This window comes from Tiliqua scincoides, chromosome 3 (genome assembly GCF_035046505.1).
Source record: "Tiliqua scincoides isolate rTilSci1 chromosome 3, rTilSci1.hap2, whole genome shotgun sequence".
Classification (NCBI taxonomy): Eukaryota; Metazoa; Chordata; class Lepidosauria; order Squamata; family Scincidae; genus Tiliqua; species Tiliqua scincoides.
Window position 1 is genome coordinate 131656833 of NC_089823.1, and position 20595 is coordinate 131677427.

Below are 20595 nucleotides of genomic sequence, written 5' to 3' on the forward strand. Positions count from 1 at the left end.
TTTACTAGTTGGCAACCTTCAGTCTCGAGAGACTATGGTATCGCGCTCTGAAAGGTGGTTCTGGAACAGCGTCTAGTGTGGCTGAAAAGGCCAATTCGGGAGTGACAATCCCTTCCACACTGGGAGCAAGTGCAGTCTGTCCCTGGCCTGTCTCCCTGGCTATGGGCCTTCCTTCTTTGCCTCTTAGCCTCAGACTGTTGGCCAAGTGTCTCTTCAAACTGGGAAAGGCCATGTTGCACAGCCTGCCTCGAAGCGGGCCGCTCAGAGGCCAGGGTTTCCCACTTGTTGAGGTCCACTCCTAAGGCCTTCAGATCCCCCTTGCAGATGTGCCTTTAACAGTTTGGAAAATAGGGGAAGATGAGAGAACGATAGTGACAATGTTTCTCTTGGTGAATTTCTGATTGTCTTTCAGTCCATTTCTTCCTAGAAAATTTTTTTAAAAAACATACAATCTTCTAGTTGTTTTATAGAAAAAAAAAAACATACTATCTTCTAGTTGTTCTTTAAATCTATTTTTGCCTGGTGCACAGGTGTACACGTTCCGTTCCTGTTGTATATATGCAACATTGGGCAGAAATGGCTTAATTCTTTATTAGGGGGCATCAGTTGAGGGTGGAATAGGTATCTTGTGGATACCTGTATGACCAGAAAAAAAAAAATCAACATTAGAAATGTTGCACATATGCATCAATGGGAGAACAGGGTGTTAGAACAGGGTTATTGAACAACTAACAGCCCAGCCCTAAGCTTCCCGGTGCCTGCTGCAGCAGCAGCACCAAAATAGCTACTGCTGTATCCAGTGGGCACTGGGAATCGGCTGAAGGTCTCCTTTATAGAAAAGGACTTTTGTTCCCTTCCCCTAGGGAAAGCCCAAAGCCCCTCAATGGGACTTCTCAAGTTGGTGCCGGCTATTTTGCTGGAAGGTCTGACACAGAGTTCTGGATCCCACTGGTCCCACCTCTTCTTGCCCCACTTCCTCTGCCCACCTTCCCCCACCCCAGAATGCCTCCCCACTCCCCAATAAACCTCATAGCTGCCCGGAGCTCCTCCTTTGCTCCAGGCGGTGTGCGACTGGCGTTGGGCTCAGGCGTAACTGGTGTTGGGCCGACACCAGCGCTGACCCAGTACTGAGTATCATAGGTGTGCCTTACAGCATGTATGCAACACCCAGTGCTGGCAGTACCCAGTGCAAAGAGCTCAGAATTCAGCTCTATGACCCACAGACTTCAGAAGCCTGACAACTGCAGATGCTGAGCTCTTTGCAGAGCAATTGGTGGCAATCTAATTTGTGAATAGCCTCAAGGCTTCAGGGGCTTTGAGACCCAGCCTTCACCCGCTCCCACTACCTGTCATTGACAATTTGAAGGGGGGAAATGCACTAGAAACTAGATACTTAAACATTTATCTCCCTATATTTACAGAAGCTACAGAAACCTTGCTAACTGCAGGAGTTGAGCTCTTTGCAGGACAATTAACAGCTATCTGAGTTTTAAGTAGCCTCAGGGCTTGATGCAATTAGTTATCTGATCTTTCCATCACCTGTCATTTGGGGGGGGGTTGTCAATTTCTTTACAGTATAGCCTTATTGGGGGCAGGTGGGGGAGCGTAGAAACAGGAAAGGCAAAAAAATACACAACCTTGAAACAGTCACTTCTGCCTCCTTTTTTATAAGAAAGCATGGTTCTATAAACCTGAAAAAAAATTCATATGAGAACAGTAGATTGTTCACAAGTTAAAAATCAGATTTAAAAAAAATGATCCTAAGTATTTTAATTGTTATGATTATTTTCAAATTAATGTTGCATATATGAAACATTGGAGAGAAAGGCACAGAAAAAAACCACCACTGACACTAGCAGCTGTTTTTCTCTATTTAAGGGTCCAATCCTATCCAACTTTCCAGCAATGATGCATCCATGCCAATCAAGCCTGTGCTGCATCTGTAGTGGAGGGGCAGTCATGGAGGCTTCCTCAAGACAAGGAAACATTTGTTCTTGTACCTTGGAGCTTAAATTTGGCTGGATCTGTGTTGGAAAGTTGGATAGGATTGGGCCCAAAGTGTATTTTAATGCCCCCTCCAACTATAATCTTTTATTTTATTTTTGGAAAAACAATTCTTTAAAAAAGTTCACATCATTATGTTCAAGAGAACAGTGACAATCATCTGGGCCCCAACCTCATAATCTGCTTCAGGGAAACATCTTTCTCTGAATTGCTGAGTTTTTCTATAACTTCTTGCCTATTTTTTCAAAGTGTTGGTAAATCTGTACTACTGCAGATGGGCTCACAGGATTGAATCCTACATATTAATATAATCCACCCCTAAACAAAACCACTACAAACAGAAAACTTAAATGACAGAAGGAGATCTAGCTTAATATTCTCTCCAGTTTTCTATGTGCTGGGATTTATTTTATTTTAATTCTGAGAGATGCACTCAATCGTGTGAGCCCCTCTTGCAATTCTCTTCCACTGCTCTCTCCTCTAAGGGAAGCCAAAACCTGGACAGTACTGCTCCTAGAACTTCTCACCACTTGGGAAAGTGGGAAGCACCTATAACTACATTTTGTAGTTTGGACATTTGACCATTCTGTAAACTGTTTGGACCATTTGACCTCATTAACTGACTGGTCAAGTATTGGTCAAATACAGGTGAAGTATTTTTTAAAGCATTGCCTTCATTAGAATAACAACAAAAATCTTTAAAACAACTTTAATCATCAACAGTTTTGATATGGAAACCACCTGCAACTCACCAACTCACCCCTATGGGGAGTCACATACAGAGGCTATGATTGTAGGGCTATCTCACAAATTGTCATGTATCAATATTACATCAGTCACATGCTGGTAAAAACTTTTGGAATTGAGGATTATGAGTTAAGATGCATGAAAATGTTATTTGTGCATTTGTTTGAACACATAGGTATGTGTTTTGGGCCCCTGCCAGTTGGGTAAAAGAGATACCTTTAAAGTGATAGTCTCTCTTATATTTAGCAGTCATTTTTCACCCCAGCAAAGCATCTTTTCTTGGGATTGATAGCTGGTGTTCCCCCACCTTTTTTTAAAGATTATTGTTCCTTTGGAGTCAGGGAATCATCTAATGATTTCATTGCTCTGTGAGCAACTTTCTGAAATTGTTGTTGCTGTTGAAAAGAGGTATATAATTTTTAAAATTATATAATTAATTACAATAATAATAAAAGGGGAGCTATACCTGTTAACACTATCACTTAACACTGCAGGTTTTTTTTCTTGCATGTTGGTGTTATACTGAAACTTGGACTGGTGGCTCTGAAATCAGAAAGGGGCTTGACTTGAGTAAGGAATGCAGATCCAGGGAGTTGCTCAGCAAACAACCTGGAGAGGCTTGCCTTGGGGATGGTTATGCCGCAATCCTGAACACATTTACCTATGAGGAATCCCACTTGAAATCAATAGTATTTACTTAATAGTAAATAGTACTTTAATAAGAGAAGAGTCTTATTAAAGTAGACATGCATTGTCTTATTCTGTTAACTTTGCTGTAGTACATGAGGAATGGTGTAAAATGAGTGAACGAGATGGCATGTTCAGTTGGATGCTTAGCTCACCTAAGAGTTTGCTATTGGTACTCAGAAGTAGTTCACTAAGAAGAACATTCAGCTTGAGTGATATCAATTCAGATCTCTGCTTAGATATCAGTTCATAAGTTACTGTTTCAGGGCCCAATCCTATCCAACTTTCCAGCACCTGTGCAGCCGCAATGCAGCCCGGAGATAAGGGAACAAATGTTCTCATGCCTTGAGGAGGCCTCTGTCACTGCCTCTCCAACACAGGAAGCTATACATACCCCATAGGCACAGCAGCTCTGACTCTGGAAAATTGGATAGGATTGGGCCCTCAGTTTTTTATCTGTAAAATGAGGCACAGTAGTGACCAATGGTTGCTGTAGAGCAGGGGTGCCCAAACCCCGGCCCTGGGGCCACTCGAAGCCTCTCAATGCGGCCCTCAGAGAGCTCCCATTCTCCAATGAGCCTCTGGCCCTCCGGAGATTGGTTAAAGCCCACACTGGTCTGACGAGACTGCTCTCAGCGTGAGGGCAACTGTTTGACCTCTTGCGTGAGCTGTGGAACGAGGGCTCCCTCCACTGCTTGCTGTTTCACGTCTGTAATGCAGTAGCGGCAGCAAAGGAAAGGACAGCCTTGCTTTGTGCAAGGCCTTTTATAGGCCTTGAGATATTGCAAGACCTTCATTCATTCATAGAAGTTCATCTTTAATAGGTATATTCATTTATGTAAATTTAATCAAATTTTAAATGTAAATTAATTCTCTTTTTCCTGGCCCCCGACACAGTGTCAGAGAGATGATGTGGCCCTCCTGCCAAAAACTTTGGACACCCCTGCTGTAGAGTAATGAATTAGCAAATGACTTTAAAAACAAAGAAGAGAGATCTTGGGGTGGTGGTGGACAGGTCGATGAAAGTGTCGACCCAATGTGCGGCAGCAGTAAAGAAGGCCAATTCTATGCTTGGGATCATTAGAAAAGGTATTGAGAACAAAACGGCTAGTATTATAGTGCCATTGTACAAATCAATGGTAAGGCCACACCTGGAGTATTGTGTCCAGTTCTGGTTGCCACATCTCAAAAAGGACATAGTGGAAATGGAAAAGGTGCAAAAGAGAGTGACTAAGATGATTACGGGGCTGGGGCACCTTCCTTATGAGGAAAGGCTACGGCGGCGTTTGGGCCTCTTCAGCCTAGAAAAGAGACGCCTGAGGAGGGGCATGATTGAGACATACAAAATTATGCATGGGAAGGATAAAGTGGAGAGAGAGATGCTCTTTACACTCTCACATAACACCAGAACCAGGGGACATCCACTCAAATTGAGTGTTGGAAGGGTTAGGACAGACAAAAGAAAATATTTCTTTACTCAGCATGTGGTCAGTCTGTGGAACTCCTTGCCGCAGGATGTGGTGACGGTATCTGGCTTGGATGCCTTTAAAAGGCGATTGGACAAGTTTCTGGAGGAAAAATCCATTATGGGTTACAAGCCATGATGTGTATGTGCAACCTCTTGATTTTAGAAGTGGGCTATGTCAGAATGCCAGATGCAAGGGAGGGCACCAGGATGAGGTCTCTTGTTATCTGGTGTGCTCCCTGGGGCATTTGGTGGGCCGCTGTGAGATACAGGAAGCTGAACTAGATGGGCCTATGGCCTGATCCAGTGGGGCAGTTCTTATGTTCTTGTGTTAACAAAAAACAAAACCATGGTTTCATCTACAAATGTTTGGCACTGAATCTGGGACCTCTATTTTTCCTCCCATTTTGCAATTTCCAATCATTATGATTGCAGTGAAGATCACAGAGCACCAACATATAATTGAAATGAAAGTATGTAACTGTTGCTAAGATCTTTAAAATCCATTTTTGAACAGAATCCCAAAGACTGGGCTCTTAAAAGAATGCCCAGGCCCCAGGGTGAGAACATCAGTTCTCCCAGGCATCCCCCCTTCTCATGTCCAGCTCCTTCTTTCCTGATGCAGATTGGGAAAGGAAGAGGATGGGTGGGAACCCTACAACAGTTCCTTCCTGCTATTGAGTTCAGAAAAAGACAGGGAAAGCTTGACCCACATATGTTTATATCTGGAGCTGCATTGCTGTAATTGTGTATTTCATTGAACTTTTTTGTTGTAATTGCCCAGAAGGCTCTGTCTGAAAAAAGAGATGTGGGGGGGGGGGTTGTAGAAATATTTCAATGCTGTAGAATCTGCCCCCACCCCACTTTACACTTGCGTCTTGTGAATCTTGCAAATGTTCCCTAACCCCTCAGTAGGATTGTAAAGTGAAGGCAGAGATAAGAAACATTATTGTCCAGAAAGCAGGAAAGAAAGAAAAAAAAGAAAGAAATAACATTCCACTCTGTTTCCTCCCACTTGTAGTCTTGCTGAGATTTTTTTTGGGTGGGGGGGGGGAACAAGAATCCAACTCTGATATTATGCAAGTGCATTGGCATTTTATTTTCTCAGGAGGGCGCTTTAAGAGCTAAGGTGCTCTTAAACCCTCCCAGTCATCTTTGGTTTATCGGCCAAGGGAGATGCATTCCAGAGGGCTGCTCCCTTTTTAAGTCACAGCTGGCTGCATGCCCACTTGCAATTCCACAGCCTCCCAAAGACCAGCCCTCTAGCAGTGGCTGCTTCTGCTGCTTGGAGTGAGAATTCCTTCTCCCTGAGCGAAGATCTCTCCTGTCTTCATTGGCTTGGGGCTGGGGTGAGAAAATGAAAGATGTGAGCGTCACCTCTGGCTTGTATTCTTTGGCATGCCGAACAGCACTCAGTCATACTGGGGCACTAACCCCCTTCCCACCAATGCTCCCTTAACCTGGACTCTGGGGAACTTCAGAATGTCATGTGTTTCTGGCAGCATGATTCCAAAGGACAGCAAGCTTCCTATTTTCCAATGAAGGACTCTGCTTCGTGGGCCTGCTCTTCCTTTGGCCAGATGTTTAGTCCATCCAGGATGTTCAGCTGGCACCAGTCATTCACAATTGGAGCCCCATGGAGGAAAGGTAAGTGGCTGGACCATATGAAAACCCTTAATGAATTGCATATAGCTCTTGAGACCTGGAAGGATGTTAGGGACATGCAGTTATCCCAACTGCAGAGGTAACGTTTCAGACAGCACATTTGTCCTTTTGGAATAATGTTACGGTGTTACAGCAACTTAGCAATTTTACAGTGTAGCACAGAGTTAGAAGTTTCAAGCACCTGCTGTTCTATTGGTTTAAATGCACCAGGCGCTTTTCCGAGATGGCTCCTTCAGGAAAGGAAGCTCAACCAGCTCAAATCTTTGCCCCTTTGAATCTATCATCTCCTCTTGCAAAGGCTGCAGTCTCTAACACTCTACTTCACTGCGATGAAGTGCGGTCTTTCTATGATCATGTGGCCAAGACGGAACTATCCAGGTTTGGCAACTCTCTTGCAACTTGTGTCTTCTGGTGCCTGTTTGGAAATCGGCCGTTGGGTTGAAAGGATTCCTGCTATTGGAAAGTATTGGCTGCTCAGAATGCTAAATCCCCATAGAAAAATTGAGGGGGATCACTTGATCCAGGTTCTTTGAAAACCATCCTTGTGCCTTATTTTGAACAAAGCACCTGAGGAAGTGGACTGTAGTCCACAAAAGCTTGTGCTGAAATGAATTGGTTTGTCTTTAAAGTGCTTCAAGACTTTTTGCTGGTTTTGTTGCAAAGTACTATAATATAGCTCTAAAATGTGTGGCCTGAACCACATTGGGTTCTTCCTGTGAAATTCTTGTGACAGAACTTCTCTTATTAAGTACCAAATATTTTCTAGGTTCTGTACATTGATTAAAAAATGATACAGATCCTGCCCACAGGTTTACAATCCAATGAACATGATACAAAAGCAAAAGGGATGAGGAGGGGAACAAAAACAAGCCAATTCAGGTATGAACATCTTCAAGTTAACAGTTAGGTGCTGGCCACTGAAAAAGTAGTAATCAGGAGGCAAATGGCTGGTGGTCCCAGCTGAATCCATGGAAGGGGCCATGCTGTCTTCCTCTCTTTCTGCTGAAGCCATATGGACTGGCTGCTAGAAGAGATGGCAACAGTGTATTCCTACGCATGCACAGTTAGCAAGAAGTCCCACTGAGTTCAACAGGGCTTACTCCCCAGAAAGTGTGTATAGCAGTGATTTCCAACCTTTTTCATCTCTCTGCACACTGATAAGGTGCTAGAATTGTCAAGGCACACAACACCGCTGGGGGGGGGGCTCACATTGCCCAATGGCCCTACTAATAAATGACCTGCCCCAGACTTCTGTAGCACACCTGCAGATCATTCACGGCAAACCAATGTGCCACAGCACTGTGGTTGGAAATTGCTGGTGTATTCTGAATATCACGGTCTGCCATCTTAAACATTTGATCTGAGCTTTGCATTTTCGGAAGTATCGCATCATCACCCTCTTTTGACTGAACAAAAAGCAAGAAGTGGCCAGAATGACAGTGGACTTTGATTGCTTTGTGTCTTGTCAGTGCTTACCTAGTCTTGCCTGTCAGATGGTTAAAACAAAAAGCATGATTCACAACGAACCCAAAATAGAAAATGTACATCTGTATAAAATTGCTATCTCTTGATTTCCCCCCAAGTCTTGAAGCAGCTTAATAAATTGGTTAAGAGTTCTCTTTGGTACTGCATAGGTGTGCTTAAAATTGAAGTCCTGCAAGACCAGTACCCTAAACATGTTGCTCTAGAAGGAAATCTTGCTGAGGTTGGTACATAAATATGTTTAGGACTGGGCTGCAGATGTCTCTTGAGTTCAGGTTCTTGGGCTTGACTTATTGATGAAGTGCAATACTGGTGGGTGTGACTCTTTTATGGAAGCTCAAAAGGCATACCCAGATGCGAGATATAATGACCATGCCATGAAGGATTCCATCTGGAAGTGAAGGGTTCTGTGAGTGTTTGTAGAACAATTATTGTAAAAACTCATTTGAAATAAAGATGAGTTTCGTATAGCCTGCCTATGTGAACTGTCTTGAGTCTGTAAGACTCTCACAACTTGTTTTGAGAGAGGTGGTATACAAATATTGTTGTTTTAATTTTTTCCTTTTACAGTATAATACTATAGAAACCCCTGGATTATTTGTCTGTCCTGTTCCCCTGAAGTTGCTTATCCATTTACTTACTCAATGATGTACTTGCTAGCCACTAATTCCTCTGATCTCACAGTTGTAAAGACAGGTTCAATGAACATGCTGCTGGGACACTTTAAACATTTGTTCAGAGTTTAGAAGCTGGCCATAAAACTATGCAAATGGTTGAAACCTGGTAAACAAGCTCCTAGGCTGAGGATTTATTGGTGAAGAAGAATGAGCCAGAAGAACAAAATAATGGGAAAAGGAAAATTTATTTCCAGAAGAAAAGAAAATCCCTCCTGGATCAGGCCCAAGACCCATTCAGTCCAGCATCCTGGGCTCAGTACCAGTAAAAGGATTAAGGGTCCAATCCTATCCAACATTCCAATGCTGATGCAGGTGTGCCAGTGGGGCACATACTGCATTCTACAGTGGGGAGGCCATCACAGAGGCCTCCTAACAGTAAGAGAACATTTGTTTCTTTGCCTTGAGGCTGCATTTTTGGCTGCATCGGCACTGGAAAGTTGGATAGGATTGGGCCCTAAGATACCTGATAGTGGCTGGAACTGAACATTAAGAGGAAAGTGTAGGGTTCCTGAATGGAACTCTCATAATACTGATGTGATGGAAGGGTGTCACTTCTAAGTGAATGTCAGTGGTCAGAAAGGGATACTTAACTTTTTTCCTGACCACAAATTTTTCCTTGCATATGAATCCCCCCAAGGTGATTTTAAATTGATTTTTCTCTGACCCTGCCAGGTTAGAAGTGAAATTGGGAGGGGGGGGTAAGGGGGATTGACTTGTAAGGGAGAGATTAAGAACCATTCCCAACTGCACATCTTCTTCTGAAAGCGCCCCTCATCCCATATTCCTGTAATCTCAGCAGGAACTGTTTGATCTATCTGTCTGAGAGGGCTTCCACCTTGTTATTAAATGTGAGAACTGGGAAGTGGCTGAGGTAGTTTCCAAATTGGCAGCCTGAAATTTAAAAAATAATGGGTTGCTTTGATAGCTGTGGCTGTGCAGGAAGCAGGCTAACATCTCTTCTCATCCTTTTGATTTAGTTTCTGCTTTTGCTAATCAAATAAAGGAGGACAAAGCATATACAGTACTGTAGCTTAATTAGCCAGAGGGATGGGGTGAAGCAGTACCAAGTTAATTAGTTTTGTTTCTTTCCTTTCTGGTACTTGGAAAAAATGTATATATTCTGAGGATACAAGTGTAGTGCAGGAGCAGAGAGAGAAGTTGAAATTTGACTTGCATTTTAGCTAGCTGAATTCACATTTTGTATGTGTTCCGCCTTCCTCCAAGGAGTTCAGGGTATGATCTATATGCTTTCTCCTCTTCGTTTTAACCTTACAACAATCCTCTGATGCAAGTTAGGCTCAAAGACAGTGACTGGTCCAAGATCACCTCATGAACTTCATGGATGAGCAGGGATTTAAACCCAGGTCTTCTTTGTCTGAATTTTACACTCTGTTATACCATCCTAAATTTATTTTTTCCTAAATTATTAATTTAAAAGCATTAAAAACTCTTTTCTCCATTCCAGTTCTGTCACCAACTGACAAAAGTGAACCCATATATAGCTACTCTTTAAAGAAAGTACTCTGAGCATGTGAAAAGTGTCTTTCTTCTTCTCAATGAACCAGAGGGATTCTGAGATGTGGGGGTGGAGGAAGGTGAGCTACTTGTCAGGGGCAAAGCTCTGTTGCCTATGTTTATAGCTTTGTATTATAAGCTGTCTGGACTGGGAAATTTTCTTTGAAATATTTGTACATCACTAAGGGCGCAATCCTTTCCTGTGCTGGAACAGGCAAGCCAGGAGGCTTGTGCTGTATCCAGTGCAGGATAGGGGCCATAAGCGACTTAGCCAGAGGCAAGGGGAAACTTTTCCCCTTACCCCTGGGCAAGGGCTGCTGGCCCCAATGGGTCTCCTCCGACTTGCGCCACCTCTGGGGGTGGCACAAGTCAGAAGAGAGCGGAGCGACTTGAAGCCTCTCTGTTCTCCCTGGGAACAGGGGTTGGGATCCATACCCCGCCTCCCGCTTACCATCTGCACTGGGGCTGCCCATTGTCCACCCTCCCCCTGCCCAGGAACTCCTGCCTCCCTCCTCCCTTTTCCGCTTGTGTCAGCCCTGTGGGGCTGCTGCATGCATCTGAGGGGAATCTGGCGCGCAAACATGCTTTACAGCACGTTTGCAACCCTCCCAGGCCTGCCCAAGGGACTCAGGCAGGCCTAACTGTGTTAGAAGTACGCCCTAAAAAAATAATTTGAACCACACAGTTAGACTGCAATCCTATGTACTCTTGCCTGGGAGTGTGCTCCATTGACTACAATTGGACTTGAGAAAACATGTATAGGATTGGGCTGTTAAGCAAGCACTTAAGTCTCCTCCACTGAAATTAATAGGATTTAAAAGTGGAAAAATTGGGCTAAATATCTGAGTTTTCTGTCTGCAAAATTTTGAGAACAAGACACTTTTATAGCTTTAAAATTCTATAATGCAAACAAAAATAATAGTGGGCGAGGATATGCCTCCAATGACTTCAAATTATTGTGTGTTTTCAAATTCGGTTACAGATTCTCCTCTTTTTCCTTCCCAAGCAGAGTTGTCAGTTTTTAAACAGGCCCCTTTGGCTGTTCCTTTAACAGCTGTTTGATGTGTGGCAATTAGCAGGTGATAAGACCAGGAAATGTTTCACCTGCTGATTCTGCAGGTCAGACTTCTGTTCAAGGGACAAAAACTGACCAGACCAGCCTCTTTTGGCTAATTGTCCACCATTCTTACTATTCATTTGGATGCACTTCCTACCTCTGAGCTATTAAATTACCAATGTAGAAGGCTAAATGAGATTTAATGAGGCCTGCGGGTTACGCTATTGTACAGTAATTCAGGTTACAATCCTATACAGTACACAGTTTCCTGAGAGCAAGCCCCATTTAACACAATTGTGCAGAGGATTATGCATAGGATTGTGCTCTTGGAAATGTAATGGTTAACCTGGAGACTTTCTTAAGGAGAAAGGAAGGACATGAGCTGTACAAATGGAAGTTGCAGTCCTAAATATGTATATTTAGGAAATGGGTCCAGTGGACTTCAGTAGGGAATTTGCTTCCAAGCAAGCATCTGTAGGATTGAGCTGTAAAGCTGACCTCTGTTGGGTTTCCAATAAACAAAAGGCATCAGTTCCTTTCTCTGCTACTTTTGTATCTTAACTTGGATAAAGATTTCTGCTCTCCTACATTCTGGCTCAAGATGAATTCAAAGCATTCTATTCATAGGGCTAGAAGGATCAGCTCACTCTGCATTTTGTACCATTTCCAGCAACACAATTTCCAAGTGTGCTTTCCTCATAAACTAGAAGCCTGCCCCATCATACAGTCACATAATTGTGATAGTATTTGCACACACTGATATGTTAAGCCATTTCTGCCCAACATTGCATCAACACAACAGGGACCAAATGTGTACACCTTCGGGTCAGACAAAAATGGGTTTTAACAATGGCAAATAATCCCCATAAGTGTTCTTACAATGAAGTGAATTAACACTGTCCCTAACCTGCCCCAGGATGCAGTAATGCACCTTGCCTTCTCCTGCCTAACATTTGTATCTCACCCTTCCTTCAAATGGCTCTGGATACAGCCAGTGTACGTTTCCAACAGGTTTGTAGTTTTGTACTGCACAGCAAAAGGAAGCTCTGAATTCATCTCCTGTCTCCCACAGGAGACTTTAGGTTCCCTCATCTGGTTGCCCAGCCTCATCGGCCTGACTATGAAGTCCATATCTGTGCTAGCTCTGTGGATGGCTATTCCCCAATAAACTAGCTAGTGAGGGATCTCAAGCAGAGGAGTCCCCTCAATCACTGGTGTTGCCACTTAGAGCAGCAACACTGTGATGTTACTTCTGAGTTTGGAGGAGAGTAGTGGCAGCAACTTTGTGATGTGGCTGCCTCCCCTGTCCTTCTCCAGCAGCTTCCTAGCTGACTTTCAGCTTCTGCCCAGCTGCTGCAAGCCTCTGAACACTATGCTGTGGTTGGAGGTTTGCACCAGCTCTGCGTAACCTGAGAGTTGGCTGGGAAGCTGCTGCTAGCTTAGAGCCTCAAGGAGGAAAAGGGGAGCGGTGGCCACTTCTTTGTGACCCCCTTCTGGCTGAACAACTCACAGAAGCCACTTGGCTGAAATTAGAGCAGCTCAACCAGAAGGGGTGCCAGCAGGGGGATGCGTGAAGAAGCAGCCACTTCTTCCATAAACAGTAAGATGCAGTGGCCACTATCTTGGCTGGCCCCATGTGGCACTTCTCATGTGACACACTGGGTCGGTACCCTGGGCAGCCCACCCTGCATTTGCTATGCCATTGCCCTCAATAACTTTCGGGTAACCAGGTGGCTCTGTAGGTCATCTATTTCTCCCTGTGTCAGCCCTTCCAAAGTCAGAAATGCCCCACTCTCTAAACTTGTTTCCCTCTGATCTGCATGATTTATAGCTTAACATCTGATTTTTTTTAATATGAACACATATCAGTAAAATGAAAATGCCCACTTGGAGACCCTTTCAACTGAATGGGCAACATACTAAATGATATAAATATGGAAACATATCTTCTACACTTAACACTGATTTTGTAAGATTTGTCATCTTATTATCTACTAATATGATTTATTTTGAGAATGTGCTTTAAGGAAAATAGTCACAGCCAGAGGAAATTCCAGTAGAATGATTAAGCTTTGGGATGTACGGTGGTCTGACATTCAGGACTACAGGTGGAGATGAGTAACTGCCCACAGATCTTGATGAGAAGGGAGCTCTAGCAGTGTCCCATGATTCAACCTGTTTGCCCTTGTGCTTTTTATAAGCGCATTAGGCAATTCATGCAGGACTTCCCCCCTACAAAGTGCTGGTCCAAGCCCCACACGAGGGCCCTGGAGGCAAGGGCCCTTGCATGCACAGATTCCCCCCACCCATGCTGTGATCTACACTGCTTTTCTAAGTTCTCAGGAACTCAGTGGAACTTGCTCCCAAATAACCATCAATGGAATAGGGCTGCCAGCTTGTTGAGATCCATTTTAGGGCACAATCCTAATCGGGTCTACTCAGAAGTAAGTCCTATTTTGTTCAATGGGGCTTACTCTCAGGAAAGTGTGTTAGGATTTGCAGCCGTAATCTGTGAGCAGCCCTGGGTATGTATTCTGTACGCATCTAGCATTCGCATTGCATATTATTGTCCAGGCTTTTTGTGTTTCCTCACAACAAACATGGAAAAAAAATTGTTAGCTCTTTTGTTTTACAGTGGAGGAAAACAAATGCTGTGACATGGATGATTTGATTTCCCAATGATTTGATTTCCCAATTAGTGAGGGCTACTTTATAACATACTATTGCAAGGTGTATGCAATCCCAAAATACAACATGCAGGCACAACAATTGAATGTTTATTTTAACCACCTGTGGCTGATAGTTATAAGTGAAGCAAGAAGCTGGCTCTTCTACTAGATAAGGCTGCCAGCAGAAGTATGCAAGGAACCAGGCACAGCTGCCCTCTGCCATGTCTTAGCAGCATTCCCAGGGGCCCCGATTACCCAGTTCCCTTTCTCAGCACACAAGGCAGAGGTCATCAGAGAAGGGAAAAATGTTCATTGTTTCAGAAAGGAAATGACTCTTTTCTTGGAGATGGTGGAAAACGCAGATGTCATCATTTGTTTAAAATAGGATGTCTTTTCTCTCTCACTTTTGCATGTGGTGAACAAAAGGCCACCTGCGCTGATCAGAGAGGTGGAGAATGAATGGCCCCAGCCAAAAAAAAGAGGAATAAAGATGAGGAAAAGGAAATGGAATTGTGAGGGAGCAGGAAACAGGTTTTCCCACCCCTCTTTTCTGGGTCACAGGCTTGATTCTAGACTGCTGATATTTCAAGTCACACAGTGACACATGACTTCTCAGAAGCCCATAGACATAGATGATCTACACTGGCAATGGCTGCATGTTGGGACACTAATAGTTACATATTCTTTCTTTTAAATTAGGCTGACTTTGGGTAGCATTACAGACAGATCAGTCCTGATCAATCCATTAGAATTGGGTTTTCCCCCATCAAAGTCTTCAGGCTTCTAATTCCCTTCTTACAAGTAAAAATATCACATCATCTATTTTGCATGACACAGGGCCCGATCCTATCCAGCTTTCCAGTGCTGATGCAGCTGTGCCAATGGGATGTACGCTGCATTCTGTGCTGAGGAAGCAGTCAGGGAAGCTTCCTCGAGGTAAGGGAAGGTTTATTCCATTACCTTGGTGCTGCATTGTGGCTGCCCCTGCACCTGAAAGTTGGAAACTTTAAGAGTGGGTCAACGCATTGATAGAAAAGCTTTAATGGAGCTGCTTCTCTATTGGCTCCATAGCATGAGATATTTTTTTTCTTAAAATATGCTTTTGAGATTTTCTTGTGCCTCCTGCTTTACAGTCAACCAGAAAAGCCAACAACTCATTCAGCTATAACAACTGAGAAAATACATTTCTCCACAACCAGATTAGCTTTCTGTCCCCAAGTTCCATATCACTGACAGCCCTGGTCTGTAGACAGTAGCCCATGAGATTAATCAGGATCTGGCTAATGGCCACTCATCATCTTGTGTAATGTATAGATGGACATGGAATGTCTGTGTCCTGGGCCCATCTGTATGTTGTCTACAGCAAGTCAAGTAAATCAGTAGTGATCAATAAGCTTTGTTCAGTGAACATGGGTACACTTACATAATTTTTTGCAATAATTAAGTGTGTTGAATGCCCTGTTTTCCACCCTATTTCTTTGGCTCTTTTCCTGTATTTTTTGGACACTTTTAACTTCTGGGAAGCTCCTGTGCAGGTTCAGCAGCCTAAAAAGCAGGCCATCCTTTGCAGGCAGCATTTGTCCTTTGTTTCAAAACTCCATTATTCCTCAAATATTTGCTGTTCGTGGATTTGACTTCTTGTCCTGTCTGGAGTGGCTACCCTCCTCCCCTGGATTGGCATACGCTTAGTGATTGGACAGCCAAACCTATCCATCAAGCTCAAGGAGGGCCAGGTGAGTTCCACTCCTCCAACCATATCCTGTAATTTTGTTGTAATGTTATGTATTTCCCAGCCTATAGGAAATGTATATTGTTTTCTGCCAGTTGCCTGAGAGTGACTGACTTGTTGGGAGCTCAAGGAAGAGCATCCACTAGCTCACTCCTAAGTGGAAGGACTGGACATTTCTTTAGCAGTATAAGTAGCTTAATTTCTTTTTCATTTAAACTTTAATAATGTAAACGACAGTAGTTCCATTTTGACCCTTGGTCTGCTTGGCCCATGTTCATGGGTAATTCAATGGATTGTCATGTCTATTAGCCCTGTAGATGCTCTCCTGGGGGGGGGGGGTGGTGGTTCCCAGATGGCCCTCCTCTGCCAGATGGTCCTCCTCTGAAGCCTGAGATGGTGACAGCAGATATAAACCACCAAGGTGTTTTTTTTGTTTTTTGTTTTTAAATTCAGCTGCTGGTCCAGTAAAGGGGGAAGCAGGAAGGGGTGGGTGTGAGGTAGCCACTAGGTGCTACTCCCTCCTGATCAGCTGGACTCTCTTGGGAGTCCAAGGTTGGTGTCAGAGGTTGGCCAAGTCAGTAACTGTCAAAGAAGGTTGACAGAGGTTGGCCAAGAAGGTTACTGTCAAAGGTCCCACTTCACCAGCCAATCTCTGACCCTCAGTACCAGTTGCAGTGGTAGCACCAAATGCATCTTCATGGCATGGGTGTGGGTACTGTAGGGAGCCCAATGTAGGAATTTGCTGTAGGGTCATCAGCAACGTGGGCTGGCATCAGCAACAGTGGCATTTGTTGCCATTTGCAAATACATAAGCAGTCAATCCCAGCTCTCTGGTATGTACCCTGATATGCAGGGCTGTGTATTATACTTTTTAAAAAATCAGGAATCCTGTACCCAGGTAAACCACATTCTGTGCCCAGAGAAGACAGAAGAGTTACATCCCTCTTCTGAGCTTGGCTGTGTATTGGATGCGTGGGTAGTGGCATTCTAGTTACATATTGTTATGTTGGAGCAAATGTTTTTAAAGATTGGCTGTGCATTTCCCCATGTGAGTCTAGGGTTGCCAGACCCTTAGGCACAGGGGCCAGAGCTGGGAGCTTATAGGTCAAGGGTGGCCAAACTTGCTTAATGTTAACAGCCGTATGATAAAATTTAGATGTCGCAATATTTAAGAAGCATTTAAATTATTAAATATATTTACTTACCACGGACACTTAACACGTTTTAATCCAGTGCAGTCTCGGTTTATACCCAGTAAATAATTATAAAGCTTGAAATATTTTTATTTACCTTGTATATTAGTTATGATGCAAAAAGGAGTTCATCCAACATATTTCCACAAGCTGCACATAATATGTCAAAGACCTGCATATGGTTTGTGAGCTGCTGTTTGGCTACACCCTGTTATAGATAATGCCTGACCAATCATATGTGGAGCCTGCTGGGATAAGGGCAGAGCCTAGTGTTGCCTGGTGGGGACATCCCCAGGGTCAGGGGCACAAATGAAGTTGCTGTCTGCTCAGTTGGACCAGTGGGTCCATTTAGCTCAGTGTTGTTAGCACTGACTGATGGCAGCTCTCCAAGGAATTTGGAGAGGATGTTTTTTCTGTCTTACCTGGAGATGTTTGGGATTGAGTCTAGGGCCTTCTAAATGCAAAGCAGCTGCTTAGCTACACCCCTTCCATATGGACAGATGGGTGGTTGTAGGGATGATAGTGGAGTGGCTAGCAAAGCACTCAAGCCCAAAGAAAACAGCCTCCTGATCTTGACGCTTTCCTGAGATTTTATCCCATCTTCCAAAGACCCCAAGAAAGAAGCTTTGATGCTAGCAGCCAGCAGCCATTAAGGACTGCTCAGAAAAGGGGAAACTGCAGTAAAAGGTAAAACCTTGAGGCTGAGCCTAAAGTGCAAGGCTTGCTATCTCAGAGGGCTTAGTCATATCTCTCAGTGTCTACATAAGCCCTGCCTGCACACACGTAGGTGCCCTGCTCTATAGCCTGAAAAGGCTGCTGCATAAAGCCTTCTGTTTCTGTTGCTTTCAGTGCTTTGCCCAAGAATCTGGTGTCCTAATAATACTTAAGACTTTCAAGCAATAACAGATAAATCCCCTTTAACTCCCCATGAGGTGAGGATGATGTTACTGTTTCCCAGGTCCTAAACCCAGAAAAGACACAGATTAATTTCCCTCTGAGGAAGGAGAAGCGATTTGCTGGGAAATATATAGAAAATATAGCATTACGATTCATGAGCTCTTGTTTCATGAGCATTCACAACAGGAATAAAAAATGATACAAGTCTACCTAGTTATACTGTCAGATTTATGTTCCATTATTCATTTGTGTGGAGATTGACCTGCATGCCCTATCTGGAGAAAGGCACTTTTGAGAGGTAATAGCACACATCATGCTGATGGGTGAATAGGCCCCTAATGCTAAGGGACATGCTGCACAATCCTACACATGTCTACTCAGCAGTAAGTTCTATAGATTTCTATAGAGGAATGAAGTAGTCTTATATCACTGCTTTTTAAGTCACTGAGACGGATGAGAAGTGCTTAACTTTTGATGGTTATGTCGGAAGTCTAAATTTCTAACACAATTTTCATTTTCCTACTTACTGGAGGAAGTTATACTTGTAACTAGAGTAATATAGAAGTATAATAGAACAAAATATTATTCACTGGAGTTAAATGTATACAAATAACAGCATACAAGAGAGCTAAAATGGCTTTGAACATTACAAGAAGTGGTGCCAGATGAAGGCAGAAACGATGGCGCATTTGGCTGGAAGGAGTTTACTTGATGATTTGTAAAGAAGTTCTGTAATTGTGGATATATTTCATTCGTTCACATATTGTGCCAGGTCACTATTTCTGTCCTCAAAAATTATACTTTGAAAATCCTGTAATCAATTGGTAGAAAACTAGTTACCTCTAAGTCTGTAATTTTACAAACTGGTGAAGATAACTGTGCAATTCATCTGTAGTAACCTAAAACAAAATTCTTTGACTTGAAGAACGGACTTCTAAAATTGTATATTGTGCGGCCTCCCTGTGGGGGAGGGGAGGGCCTGCCCGGCCTTTCCCAGGGGGACCCCCTTGTGGAGGCCTCAGACTAGTTCACCACAAGAAGGGGGGGTTGTGTCACCTGGTTCCCCCTCTTTGGGTTGGCAGCATTTGCCAGTCAGGAGCAGGGCTGCTAGCAGCAGATCCTCCTGCCTGCTCTTCTAACTCCCCACTGCCTTGTTTATTATTATTATTATTGTCATCCCTGGCCTCCAGGTTTATGTAGGGCAGACCCCTCCCCCTTTGGCCCCTCCCCTTCCCTCACAGGGATGGTACAAAAAGGGCCTGTCTGTGGGCCTGCCCTCCCCTGGAATTACCACAACTCCTCCCCTTCCTCTCTCTGTTTCCCTCCCACCTCTTCTCACCTGGAGCTGCCAGGGTTGTTCCTGAGACGGCTGGGAAGGCTGCTGCCTCTGCTCTGGTCTCTGCCTTTGAGGGGTGGGCTGGCCCTGCCCATCTGGGTCCTGTAGCTCTGCAGACGACATCAGGAGGTCCAGTTGTGGGCCCCTGATATCATAGCCAGGTGCCCTGCCCGGCAAGGCAGGTCCCGGCTGGTTGGACGAGGGAGTGCTCCCCTTTTCCCTGGAGATGGGGGAGGGGCGGCTGCCCAGCAGCTGCATGGCCTGCGTCCTGTCTCCCCCCTCCCTCCTCCAAGGTGGAGGGAGAAGCGGGGGGTTCAGCGCGCAGTGTTCCTCTGCTGCACTTTGCCGCCTACAGGAGTGTCCAGGCCGCATATGGGGAGGTGGCCCCATGTTCCACCAGCTTCCTCTCTGATCCTCTGGCCCAGAAGCCTTCGCCCTGGGTAAGTTGGGGACCTGTGGGAGGAGGGGAACCCCGACACATATTTATCAGTAGACAACCTGGGATTGTCTACCTGTTAGCACTACTATAGCACTACCTCACGTTTGTATAGTGTGTTCGGTGTGTGCAAAGTACTTCACATATATTTATCATGGTGCTCTCTCAACAGCTCTGTAAGGAATGTATGTAATATTACTGCATATTGCCAAGGTGGCTGAGAGGGAGTGACTTGTCCAAGGCCACCTAGTGAGTTCATGGCAGGGTGAGATCTGAAGTGGGAAAAGTCCTGATTTGCAGCTCAGGGTCTTTGCCATGAGGCTATACCAGCTCTCTGTTTGTTTAACGTAAATCTTTTGTTAAGTGGCTATTGTTCAGTTACAGCTTAACAAATCTGTCATTAAAAGACTACTTAAGATATATCTCCGGATCTTCTCTAAATCCTTTTCTGTGACCCCTGGTCCATTTTAAGATAAGCAGTCCAGCCATGGGAACTGTTCTTGGGCCTAAAAACCATCCCATTCCTCACACAGACAGGTGTCTTCTTCCCTATTTGTGCCAGGCAGAACATACAGTAGCTACAGTTAGTCCCTTTGTACATTAAGAAAAAGAACACGATATAGTGCAGCTAGAACTCCTTTTCCTAATTTATGATAGGTTTCCACAGACAGAGTTTTGGCATGAGAGATCATTCAGTACTTGTGAGGGAAGGAACTCGCCTGCCTGACCATAAGAACATATGAAGAGCCCTGCTGGATCAGGCTAAGGACTCATCTAGTTCAATTTCCTGTATCTCACAGTGGCCTGCAGTGGCAAAGCTCTCTTGTCACATACCAGTGGGAGCATACAGACAAGATATGTGTATCCTGTTGCTACTGCCTTGCACCTGGCATTCAGGAATAGGCTACCTCTAAAACCCAGAGGTTGTATATAGTCATCGTGACTTGTAAACCATGATGGACATTCTGAAGTGATTCAGTTCCAGAACATTAACAGGAAAGCACTTTCTCTGCATTACCTATGGTAGTTTGATTGT

At 44.2% G+C, this 20595-nt stretch overlaps 1 protein-coding gene across 2 annotated transcripts in view; it reads left to right on the top strand.

Annotated features, from left to right (window-relative positions):
- Window positions 1-6151: 6151 nt before the first annotated feature.
- The window catches only part of LOC136643773 (uncharacterized), a 35435-nt gene continuing 20991 nt past the window's right edge, over window positions 6152-20595 (top strand). For both annotated transcript variants that reach the window (XM_066619088.1, XM_066619089.1), the window contains exon 1: window positions 6152-6550. In XM_066619088.1, the coding sequence (XP_066475185.1) occupies window positions 6391-6550 (160 nt within the window). In that variant the 5' untranslated portion in view covers window positions 6152-6390. The remainder of the gene's footprint in view (window positions 6551-20595) is intronic.